The sequence below is a fragment of the Protopterus annectens genome, chromosome 3.part1 (genome assembly GCF_019279795.1).
Source record: "Protopterus annectens isolate FY-2018-M chromosome 3.part1, PAN1.0, whole genome shotgun sequence".
NCBI classification, from domain to species: domain Eukaryota; kingdom Metazoa; phylum Chordata; order Ceratodontiformes; family Protopteridae; genus Protopterus; species Protopterus annectens.
In genome coordinates, this window is record NC_056732.1 from 55,708,705 (window position 1) to 55,721,487 (window position 12,783).

The 12,783-nt window shown below is 41.1% G+C and overlaps 1 protein-coding gene across 1 annotated transcript in view; it reads left to right on the forward strand.

The window, feature by feature from the left end:
• The window catches only part of LOC122797630 (neural-cadherin-like), a 796,015-nt gene that overhangs the window by 658,240 nt on the left and 124,992 nt on the right, over positions 1-12,783 (forward strand). The window contains exon 28 of the mRNA XM_044066174.1: positions 11,196-11,362. Coding sequence (XP_043922109.1) covers positions 11,196-11,362 — 167 coding nt within the window. The remainder of the gene's footprint in view (positions 1-11,195; positions 11,363-12,783) is intronic.

The following is a 12,783-nucleotide window of genomic DNA, read 5'->3' on the forward strand; positions in this document are numbered from 1 at the left end:
TGTTAAAAGTTGACAAGAAGGTGGCTTAAGTTTTCAAAATGTTGAATTATATGCCAAATCCATAATTCTGAAATTAATATCTCTATGGTTAAATTCCTTTTACCAATCCACTTGAAAATCCACTCATGAAAGATTAATAAATAATAACAGCTATGTTGTAGAATCTTTCTCTAAATTTGGAATTAATAAATTTTATTAGATCTTGAAAGACTTATGTTTAAATGAAAAGCCTCCTCCTTCACTAATTACATCCTTATAAATTTAAAAGATTCATGAATTCTAATTATATAATTACATATTTATTGTTTTTATTGTTCCCTATATGAAATACTGTCGGCTGTTTGGGAAAAATAGTTGTGTAAAATCTTACCATAACCTCTTCTATATGTTGCAGTATTCATAACATGAGGGAGTCCACTGCAGGCTGCCCCGAACGTCCGGCCAGTATACAAAATTCTAAAGTTACTGTAAGGTACGTGCGACATCACACATAGGATCCCTTCCAACATTGGTCATAAATTGACGTTGGGTATATAGCAGATGTCGGCACATACCATCCTCAGAACTGAATGTCCCAGGAAGAATACCAGCCTGAGATAAACTGAGAAAACACACATCCAGGAAAGAAACACCCTTGCATCGGGGGGAGAGGGGAGGAATAGAATACTGCAACATGGAAGAGAAGAACATCTATGGTTATGGTAAGATTTTAAACAACTGTTCTACGTCCTTCTATTCTTATGATGAAGTGTTCATAACATGAGGGAGAATACCAAAGCTCATGCAGAAGAAATAGTTGGAGGAGGGGCAGTAGCACTCTCTACAACCCCTGAAAAATAGCCCTTGCAAAACCAGCTCTAGATCTAGATATACCATCCAACTTGTAATGTTTTGTGAAGGTATGGGCAAAAGACCAAGTGGCTGCTTCTAAGACAGAAGAAGTATCCAGACCCTTGAAAAAAGCACCTGAAGAAGAGACAGCTGTAGTGGAATGAGACTTACCTGGAGAAGCAAGGGTTTTTCCATGAGCCACATAACAAAAGGAAATAGCCTTAGAGATTCAGGAGGAGATTGTCTGCTTGGAAACAGATCTGCCCAGAGCCCTGGGATGGTAGGGAATATAGATATGGTCAGACTTCCTAAAAGACTTGGTTTTATCCAAATAAAATCTGAGTTGTCTGTGCACATTTAAGGTGTGCAGATCCTCTCACTAGAAGATTGTGGAGAGGGAAAGAAAGTGGGTAGGTTAATAGACTGATTAAGTGACAACTCATTCACCACCTTAGGCATGAAGTAGGGATTAGTGCGTAGGGAAGCCCTATCCTTATGAAAAACAGTAAAAGGAGAAGAAGCCATAAGGGCCTGAATTTCTGATACCCTTCTGGCTGAAGTGATTGCCAAAAGAAGTACTGTCTTCCAAGTGCATTGCTGAATGAAAGACAAACTACTGGTTCAAATGGGGGCAATGTATGGTTTTCCAAGATAAAGTTTAAATCCCAAGGAGGAGGAACTGGTTTCCTTGGTGTTCTGATATGAAGGATGCCTTTCAAGAAAAGTATGACTTCCAGTCTATAAGCCAAAGGAGGGATCATATGCAGAAAGGTAGAAATGGCTGAGAGATGAGTTTTCCCCAAAGAGTATGACAACCCAGTCTTCAATAACTCACACAGATAAGACAGAACCACTGGAATGTCCACAGACAATGGTTGTAGGTCTTTGGAAAGACACCAGATGCAAGAACTCTTCCATTTGGAAATGTAGAATTTCCTAGTATTGGGTTTTCTGGCCTCCTGCCAAACTTGTAGCAAGTCCTTAGAAAAATTCATATCTGAAAGGAATCAAAACAGTGTAAAACAGTGTCACCCACAGTGTTATCTGAAGGGTTGAGATTTGTGGATGTATTAGAGATCCCTTGTCCTGTGTGAGTAGAGCCATCCCATGTGGGAACTTGTTATGATTGTCCTTGGCTAAATGCAGAAGAATGGGGAACCAATGCTGTCTTGGCCAAAAGGGAGTCACCAGCAAGATTTTTGGTTGGTCCTGCTGAATTTTCAACAGAACTTTCTGAAGGAGGGGGAATGGGAAAAATGCATAGAGAAACATCCCCTTCAAAGAGAAGGATTGGGCATCCATCTTCCATGCCTGAGGACTGGGAATTCTGGCACAAAACTTTGGAAGTTGTCTGTTTATAGAGGAGGCAAACAGATCTACTTGAGGAATACCCCACCAGTGGATAATGTCCAGAAACACATCCCTGTGCAGCAGTCATTCATGGGAGTGAGTCATGGACCTGCTCGATGTGTCTGCTACAGCATTCTGACTAGAAGGATTGTAAACTGCCTGAAGAGTCAGCTGATATTGAGTTGCCAACTCCCAAGCCTTGAGAGCTAACCTGCACAGGGGATATGTCTTGGTCCCTCCTGCTTGTTGACATACCAAAGAACTGTGGTGTTGTCTGTGAATGACTTTAAGGGAACTGGTTGAAAAAAGAGAATGAAAGGTTAGCAGGGCAAAAATGAGAGCTCCTTCATCTGGGAAGGAGACCACACGTCTTGAACTTTCCAAGAGGCAAAGGTTGTCCTCCATCTCACATCTGAGGTCTCAGGGAACAACTCCTGAAATGGAGGGGGGCTTGTGGGAGAAGTCCTGGATTCAATGTAACCTGTTGAATTCAATACTCTAATTCCTTTTTCAATCAGGGAAGCAGAGGAATCAAAAAATCTAGCGGATGATCATGTTGCATCTAGATGACCTGAGAGGATGATCATGTTGCATCTAACTGACCTGAGAGGATGATCATGTTGCATCCAAATGACCTGAGAGGATGATCATGTTGCATCCAAATGACCTGAGAGGATGATCATGTTGCATCCAAATGACCTGAGAGGATGATCATGCTGCATCCAAATGACCTGAGAGGATGATCATGCTGCATCCAAATGACCTGAGAGGATGATCATGTTGCATCCAAATGACCTGAGAGGATGATCATGCTGCATCCAAATGACCTGAGAGGATGATCATGTTGCATCCAAATGACCTGAGATACCACTGGAGTCTCCTCATGTGAAGTTTGGCTAGAGGTAACATGGGAATAGTGGACACCATGAAGCCCAGCCGATGAAGGAACTCATTGGCAGTCAGGGACTGGAGTGGAATGATAGCTTGAAAGTAAGTGGTAAGAGACAAGACCTTCTAGGGAGGTAAAGAAGCCAACATCTTGCCTGTTTGAATTCTGCATCCTAGGAAGACATGGTCCTATGAAGGAATGAGAGAGGACTTTTCGAAATTGATTGTGAATCCTAGCCTTTCCTGAAGGGAAACTGTGAACTAAAGGTTTTGAAGAAGTAGGTTAGGAGAATGAGCCTGGAGGAGGAGGTCGTCCAGGTAAGGGAAAATCTGAATACCCCTGAATCTGCAATAGGCAATGACAGGAGCTAAGCATTTTGTGGAGACACTTGGTGCCATAGATAGACCAAAAGGAAAGGCAAAAAATTGAAAATATGAGGAAGCAGCAGCAAAGTACAGACATTTCCTGAAAAGAGGATGCATGTGAAGATAGGTGTCCTTGATGTCCAGTGAGACCATGACGGCCTGTGGAAGAATGAGATGAAGCAGGGAGTGTTTAAGGAAAGCATGGAAATGACGGTGCCTTTATGAAGGTCTTTAGATGGGACAGATCTAGAATGGGTCTCCAAACACCATCCTTTCTGGGAACTAGGAACACTCTGGAGTAGAAATCCTTTCCTTTTTGGGAAGGTGGAACCTCTTGAATGGTGACCTGAGAGAGCAAGTGTGAATCACCTGAGGAAAGAAAGTCGACTAATTTTATGGAGGCTGTGGAATACCCCTGAATGTAGGGAGAGTCTTCCCTACCGTAAAGTATCCTCTGAGGATAATGGAAAGAACTCCGGAGTCTTGGGTGATCTGTTTCCTTGGGAGCATGGCTTAATGGCTAAGGTGTTTGCCTTACAAACACAAGGTGCAGGGTTTGAGTCTCACAAGGAGGGATAGTGGCTGGAAAAAATGGCTACGCAGGGGGCAGTTAGGTTAGTACTAAACTATGAACTATGAACAGAGAGGGACAGGGATAGACATAAGGATAGAGGGGTCGGACTGCAAATAGTTGGTAGACACAGACTACCTGGCTTGCTCAGAAAGTGCTATTTCTGAGCAGCAGGAGTAGTAGAAGTAGACTTGGCAGAATAAGGCTTTCTGGCACCACTTTTACTTTTCGAAGAAGGAAATCTGGATAGCTTCCTAACAAAAGTGGTTTTAGATGGAAAGTTCCTTTGAAATCTTGGAACAGGTGACACAAATATATTTTTAAGGTCCTGGAGCTCCTTGCCCTTTTCTTGCAAGGACTTAAAAGTTCTGCAGCTGCAGACCCAAACAAAGCCTTGGAATATAGAGGAGAATATATAATTGTAGCTGTGATGTCATCCGGCAGTGGCTGGAGTCTCAGCCAAGAGTATCTCCGAAGGACAGAGTCGGACGCATCCACTGCATCATAGCTGCACTTAATGGAATAACGTGTCACTTGGGCAGAGGAACCTAAAATGGAAGTAATCTAGGATTTAATGTTAGAGTCTGGAAGCTCAGAAAGGAGCTTACTGGCTTGAGAAAGGAGGGCTAAGGAATATTTAGCCATGAGTCTGCTAGCTTATGGCCCTAAAAAGCCAGCATGGCCAAAGTATATATTTTTCCCCCAACCTCTACATAACTTTGCTCTCCTTGTCCGAGGGTAGAAGGGAGGTAGAAGGCAATAGCTTAGAGAGCTTATCTGCAGCCACTAGGACTTTAGCTGGGTCTGCAGAAGGGCACTTAAACAAAAACGTACAATCCTCTGGCACTTTCTAGAACCTGTCTGGCCTTTTATAGACAGGAGGTTGTGAATGTGGACATTCAGTAGCAGAGGAGAAAGCATCCAAGAAAGCTGAAAGCACAGGGGGTACTGCAGATAGGGAAAGAGAATCCATCTGTAAAAGATCATAATATCTTTTTTGTATGTCTGAGACCTGTGAGCAGCCCCTCTTGAAAAATTCTCTCATCTCTACAATGGTCTCTCCAAAGGTAATATCTTCCCCTGGAGAGTCAGTTCCATTTAATTCCTCCTCTAGGGAAGCATATCCCAGTGGAGAAGACATCTGGGCAGAGTATGCCAAGGACTCATCCCCAGAAGAATCATCTTCATCAGAGGAATCCTCAGTTCTGATCCTTTTTGGGGAGAAACTGGAGAAAGGGAAAGATAAGGAAGAAAAACTCCTCTGAATTGCCTAAGGGTCATGAAGGTTTTAAACAGTCCTTATGAAAAGGCTTGCCAATCAGTGGATTGTTCCTGAGGAGAAGGGGAAGAATGCTTAGTTTTCTGCTTCTTCTTCAGTGGAGCATCCATAGATGGAAGGACAAAGGACCCAATGTCAGCCTACATTCGACAATATTGCTAGGGACCTCCTCACGAACCAGGATTTGCATAATGCCTCGAGGGCCTTCAGAGATGATGAGCCTGGGTTCTCCCCCTATGTCCAAAGTGGACATCTGCATATCCCCCGAGGACGTGCTAGCAGAATCCTTTGTGACCTCCACAGCAGTACCCATGGAAGAATCACCAGCATCCTCTGAACAGGTCTCCAGGCCAACATTGGACTCGGGGGGGGGGTGTCCAGAATTGGAGGAGCAGCAGAACCTTCAGGCCTTCTTCAGAACAGGGTCCCCTGAAGAACATGAAGTACTTTCCATACCATAGTGTGCTAAATGCTTAAGATGTTGGTTCTCTAGATATAGATTAAGAGAAGTAAGATGACTATAAGGGTCGTTGGGACAAAGGCCTTACAAATAGCACAGGATGTATGGTCATGGTTTGGGCCTAGACAAAAGAGCCACAGATCATGAGAATCCTTATGTGGAATTTGCCTTCCACACTGACACTTGTCCTTCCTAGATGACATGTAACCTCAGCAAACAACAGTAGCACAAAAAAAAATAAAAAAGTTAGAAAAAACCCCAATGGGACACAACTGAATTGGAATTCTCAACTTCGCTTACAAGCAAATGACCAGAAAAGACATTCAGACCAGACTAGCAGCAGAAAAGTTCTGAGGATGGTACGTGCTGACGTCTGCTATATACGCAATGTCACTTTATGATCGACATTGGAAAGGATCCTATGTGTGATACTGCACGTACCTTACAGTAGCTTTAGACTTTTGTATACTGGCCGTATGTTCGGGGCAGCCTGCAGCAGACGCGCTCCTGTTATGAATACTGCAATATATGAATGGAAGGACATCTTTGAATATAAACAAAATGCTAGACCTTAGAGATGCAAATTTAATCTTTTGGCATCAATTCTTAATCAGAAATAAATCACATCATACAGATTATCTTCTTGCAAGACATTGTTTAGAAAATTATAATTGGTTGACTATACAATCTTGTAAAAAATATGTTAGTGATAAAATCAAAATCTCCATGGATTTTCAAACAAAACATATTCCAAAGACGCTTGAGTTTTTCTTTTCAGAATCAATAGTAACTCATAATAAATCATATATATCAATAATTTATAACATAATAAGAGAAGAGTTTGGTTCCACAGATTAATTATTTTGAAATTACTCAACTAAGATTAATGAGAATGCCTTTTCTTGTGAAGATAAATGCTTAATTTTTGAATCTGTGGGAAAAGTCTACTTTTTTCTCTTTATTGGAAAATATATACATGGAGATTTCTTCACAGAGCTTTTTTTAACTACACATAAAGAGGCTTTAATATATAATTATGAGAAAATTAATTTTTGGAGGTGTAATGAACTCTCTAACACAGACTGGTTTCATATGATATTGGATTGTAAAACAGTAACTCCTTTTTGGGATGAATTTAGAAATTTTGTCCAAGCTTTGTGGACAGATAACTATATAATTTCTAACCCCTTGATCTTATTTAAAGCTCCAGTTCTGGATTCCTTTCCTAGAGTGCAGGTACATCTCCTTATTTAATGCTCCAGTTATGGATTCCATTCCTAGGGTGCAGGTACCTCTCCTTTTTTAATGCTCCAGTTACAGATATCATTCCTAGGGTACAGGTACCTCTCCTTATTCAACTCTGCAGTTACAGATATCATTCCTAGGGTACAGGTACCTCTCCTTATTCAACTCTGCAGTTCTGGATTCCTTTCCTAGAGTGCAGGTACCTCTCCTTATTTAATGGTCCAGTTCCGGATTCCGTTCCTAGGGTACAGGTACCTCTCCTTACTTAATGCTCCAGTTACGGATTCCGTTCCTGGGGTACAGGTACCTCTCCTTATTTAATGCTCCAGTTACGGATTCTGTTTCTAGGGTGCAGGTACCTCTCCTTATTTAACACTCCAGTTTCAGATTCCGTTCCTAGAGTGCAGGTACCTCTCCTTATTTAATGCCCTAGTTCCAGATTCCTTTCTTAGAGTGCAGGTACCTCTCCTTATTTAATGCTCCAGTTCCGGATTCCATTCCTAGGGTGCAGGTACCTCTCCTTATTTAATGCTCCAGTTATGGATTCCGTTCCTAGGGTGCAGGTACCTCTCCTTTTTTAATGCTCCAGTTATGGATATCATTCCTAGGGTACAGGTACCTCTCCTTACTTAATGCTGCAGTTCTGGATTCCTTTCCTAGAGTGCAGGTACCTCTTCTTATTTAATGCTCCAGTTCCGGATTCCATTCCTAGGATACAGGTACCTCTCCTTACTTAATGCTCCAGTTACGGATTCCGTTCCTGGGGTACAGGTACCACTCCTTATTTAATGCTCCAGTTACGGATTCAGTTCCTAGGGTGCAGGTACCTCTCCTTATTTAATGCTCCAGTTCTGGATTCCGTTCCTAGGGTGCAGGTACCTCTCCTTATTTAATGCCCCAGTTCCAAATTCCTTTCTTAGAGTGCAGGCACCTCTCCTTATTTAACGCTCCAGTTACAGATTCCATTTCTAGGGTGCAGGTACCTCTCCTTATTTAACGCTCCAGTTCTGGATTCCGTTCCTAGGGTGCAGGTACCTCTCCTTATTTAACGCTCCAGTTATGGATTCCATTCCTAGGGTACAGATACCTCTCCTTATTTAATGCTCCAGTTACAGATTCCATTCCTAGGGTACAGGTACCTCTCCTTATTTAATGCTCCAGTTACGGATTCCGTTCCTAGGGTACAGGTACCTCTCCTTATTTAATGCTCCAGTTACGGATTCCATTCCTAGGGTGCAGGTACCTCTTCTTATTTAACACTCCAGTTCTGGATTCCATTCCTAAGTTGCAGGTACCTCTCCTTATTTAATGCTCCAGTTCCGGATTCTGTTCCTAGGGTGCAGGTACCTCTCCTTATTTAACGCTCCAGTTACGGATTCTGTTCCTAGGGTACAGGTACCTCTCCTTATTTAATGCTCCAGTTCCGGATTCCATTCCTAGGGTGCAGGTATCTCTCCTTATTTAATGCTCCAGTTCCGGATTCCATTCCTAGGGTACAGGTACCTCTCCTTATTTAATGCTCCAGTTATGGATTCCATTCCTAGGGTACAGGTACCTCTCCTTATTTAATGCTCCAGTTACGAATTCCATTCCTAAGGTGCAGATACCTCTCCTTATTTAATGCTCCAGTTATGGATTCCGTTCCTAGGGTACAGGTACCTCTCCTTATTTAATGCTCCAGTTACGGATTCCGTTCCTAGGGAGCAGGTACTTCTCCTTTGGTCCATTTTTGTTACAGCAAGAAAAACAGTCACAAAGAATTGGAAATGTAAAGCTACTCTTTCACTGAATTCATTAATTTAGCAAAAAAATGTCTGTAAAAAAAATTGTCAACTGCCAAAATGAGAACTTTGAATATTACTTGCCAGTTTAGATTTTGGTCAGACTTAAGTGATTTACTTGATAAATTTTAACGATTTAGTTTTAAATATTTGATTTTGTTGTGGACATCTTTAAATAGTTAAACTTTTGTTCTCTTTATCTCTAAATAATTGTATACAATCTTTGTTTTAAAATTAATAAAAAGTTGTTAATAGAAGAGCCCTATTGGTCGTTAGCCTGGTACACACCTGAGAACACACCTATGAACTTATAATATCGATAAAACACAATAGAACAAGTCACACAAATCAAACGCCTGGATATCATCGATCATTAACTACTCTTTGATAAGCACACAAACTATGTCTCCTCAAATCACACACTATTACCTCAGTATAAGTTTGACAAGGTCTTTGCAGTGATTCTCTAATATGACTACATGTAGGTTATAGCCAAACAAAGACCATGTAATTCAGGTCTTCTAAACTAAAAGTTCCCTTTCCCACATGGAGTAGAGTAATTTTAGTAGGGTTCCCCTCATAGTGTTCCTAGATTTAAACACGCTGAAGTTTGCACAAAAGTATCCCTTTCCTGTTTCATGCTGAGTGACAGTAGCAGAGTTAAATAGTAGAAGTCAGCAGTTCTTTTATAGTTTCAAAGTTACCCTTTTTCCACTTCTTTTTTTAGAATGGCCATGGAAAAGATACTAATCCGATAGTTTCAGTATGGTTTACTTGTGTTTGTCGTTTCTGGGAATCTTTCTAACTTGCAGTTGTATTGCACTGTTACTTTGAAGAGAATATTGCTTTGTTATCTGAAGACAGGCTATCCAAAAGCATTTGTTATGCATATTGCATTTTCTTCCATATGTCTCTTACTCCTTTTTATGGGTTATTACTATTCTCTGCCACATTAATTTTTTCCTCTTTTCCTTTGGACCCTGTACCCTTCACTCATATTTCAGTGGTGCTAACTAACTACCACCCAGCTACACCATCCTTTCCAACAAGAATAAACTTAATTTGTCCAAGAAATAGACCTCTGTTCCACTTGTTCCTCTGTTTTGGAGGAGGTACCAGCTGAGGTTAAAAATGCTTCCAGCATTTCTACTTTTTGCCTAAAATCAGATTGCTGTACCACGGAGGCGGGTAAGGCTGAGTTTAGTAACAGTGATTTGTTTTCATATTCCCTTGTCTTACTTGCTACAAATTAATGTGAGTTATACAACAGTGGTTTGTGATGTCTGAATGTATAGATATGCCAAAAGAAGACCTTCAGTCAGAGTCCACTCAAGTTTAGCTAATGTAAATGCAGATGCCTGTCCCTCACCCCATCACAATCCTTTTTCCAGCTTTCACATTCTTGAACTTTTCCATCTTCTACAACCTGCGACCTCTAGCATTGCATAACAAGGCTGCGTTGTTCTCCAGGTGAAACAATTCCCTGCGCTATGTTTAGAAGTCCAGCTTCATGCTTATTTAACATGCTTAAGGCTAAGCGTGAGTGAAAAATATCAGTAAGACAAAGCAACAAGAAGTGAGAATAAATAACTCCTGTAACTGAGTATATCAAACACAGCATTAAGCAAACACTGCAGTTCTCAAAATGTGCATTAATTAACAGACCGTTTGAGGAAATGTTTGTTATTGACACGTTATTAGTGTGCACCATAGATTTCACTTATGGCCACATATGTTGTTTTGCTCTGGATTTTAAGCTTTAGACTGCATGTATTAAAAGGAAGGAAGGATGTAGAAAGTAGTTATTCACTACAAAAACTTCATCCTCATTGCCTCAAGTCTGATGCCGATAGGAAGGGTTTTAACTCCAAATGGGAGAAACGCCAAGAGTCTTTATATCCTTCTGTCACCTAAAAAGTTCTTCCAAGAAATCTGTTTTTGTTTGTTATCAATACAGATGAACTGCTGTCACTGTGTTGCAGAAGACAGAAGCAATCAGCAGACGCCATTATCTATGATTGGCTCATACAAACCACATCACAGCTCACAGCTCCTCCCCAGTACAGGTTCCAGGCAGTTCTTGCTCTTGTTGTATGATTTCCTCCATTGTCTATTTAAGGAATATTTCCTGCTGTGCCAAACTTGTTTGTTGACTATGTCATAGTGCCTGCATGATGGACTATGCTGGCTGCATTCACTGAGGAAAGATTGCCAGCATTTCTGTATGTGGTCCAGCTTCCTGTGGAGCAAGGCAGTGTTGCATGTCCTTATCTAATTGAAACTCCCTAAGTATCTGTTCGATAGCATTTCACAATTCTGTAGCAGAAAATAATGAGCCGTCTAAAATGCCTTGTTTGCTTGCCTGATAATTTTTTTCTCATTTTGTCTTTTTTCTGTCTTTCTTTCCCCATCCTTGTACTGAAGCCCTCCCAGAGTGGTCCTTTGAAAAAGACAGCCTCATTCAGTACCAGCTGACAGGATCTCTTAACCCCAGCACAGTACGGGCACAGCTCATGGTACGAACCCGAGCGCCATTTGGTACCCTCCTGAGTATGACAGCAAAAGAAAGGAGAGAGTATATTTTACTAGAGGTAACTCATTAAACAACACAACTTTATGGACTGCATGTATGCTACAAAGCAAAACAGAAAGCTATGTCCACAACTTCCATGTATATATATGTAAATATATACTTTACACACTGTGTTTTTCTGGGTTTTTACTTGCATTTGCACATTTGTTTGGCAGTTTCTGTTTGATAAAAGTTGTCTAAAGTTAAATACCCTCATTTTGTTGTACATGTCAGTGTCTTGACATATGTGTATGTGTGTGTGTTGCTATGTGGAAACCCATGCAGTTTTTTCACAGTTATAGTTTCAGATAGCAGTTTTGGGAGAGACCTACTGAAAGACATACACTTGATCTCCAAGAGTAAATAAGATATAAATAAACATTTATAACATAAATAAACATTTGAAAATTAAATGATTGAAGGGCACAGTGGAGAAATGTATAGTAGTGCTTATACCACTATTAGGTAATTATTTGTTTTGGTTGGGTACATTTGACTGGGCCTCGGTCCTGTGTGTGTGTGTGTGTGTGTGTGTGTGTGTGTGTGTGTGTGTGTGTGTGTGTGTGTGTGTGTGTGTGTGTGTGTGTGTGTGTGTGTCCATCACTAAGCTTAGGTCTCCTCCACATCTCAAACTAACTTTAAATGCCTATATTTGAAAGCAGTAGTGAATGATTTAAATCTATACATTAGAGTTGTAAGCATCATCACCTGCTTGGTTTACCTTATGTTTATTTTGCGCCAACAGTCTGACAGTTAACACACAATATTAAGATTAATAGCTGTTATCCAGCTGCTTCTGGAAGTCCAGTGTTTGATTCCCTAGGTCTCTATTTGCCCAGTATTGACTATGAGCAATGCAGCGGTTAGTGTTGTCGCCTCACAGTAAGAGGTTCTCCTGTTCGATTCTCGGCTGGGGTGCCTTCTGTGTGGAGTCTGCATGTCTTCCCTGTGGTTACTTGGGTTTTCTCCGGGTGATCCAGTTTTCTTCCATATTCCAAATGCATGCAGTAGGTAGATTGGACACTCTGGCCATAGGTGAGAGTGTGTGCGTGAGTGACTGATAGAAATGAACTATTATGACAGGGCTAGCCACCCAGATATGTAAACCTTGGCTCAAGATGACTATCACTGCTGAAGTGACACCTCGACCCCATGTGCAAAATGGGAAAAAGGGTTGAGGATGGATGGAGGGACATATGCACTATGAGCAACTCACCTAACAAAACAGTACTCTGGAAAAATTGGGCTATAGGCTCCTCAGCAGTGTCCTGGACCATGTGACTAGTAGCTATCCATAAATGCATTTCATAGCTAGTCACCCAGTGTCACCTGCCTTCATTTTAGTTGGCAGTAAGAGAGTAAGTGTAATTCACTTGTCATCTCAGCTGGCCTGACTTTGCTAAAACTGATAAGTTAATCATGTTTTTGAAGTGATGCTTT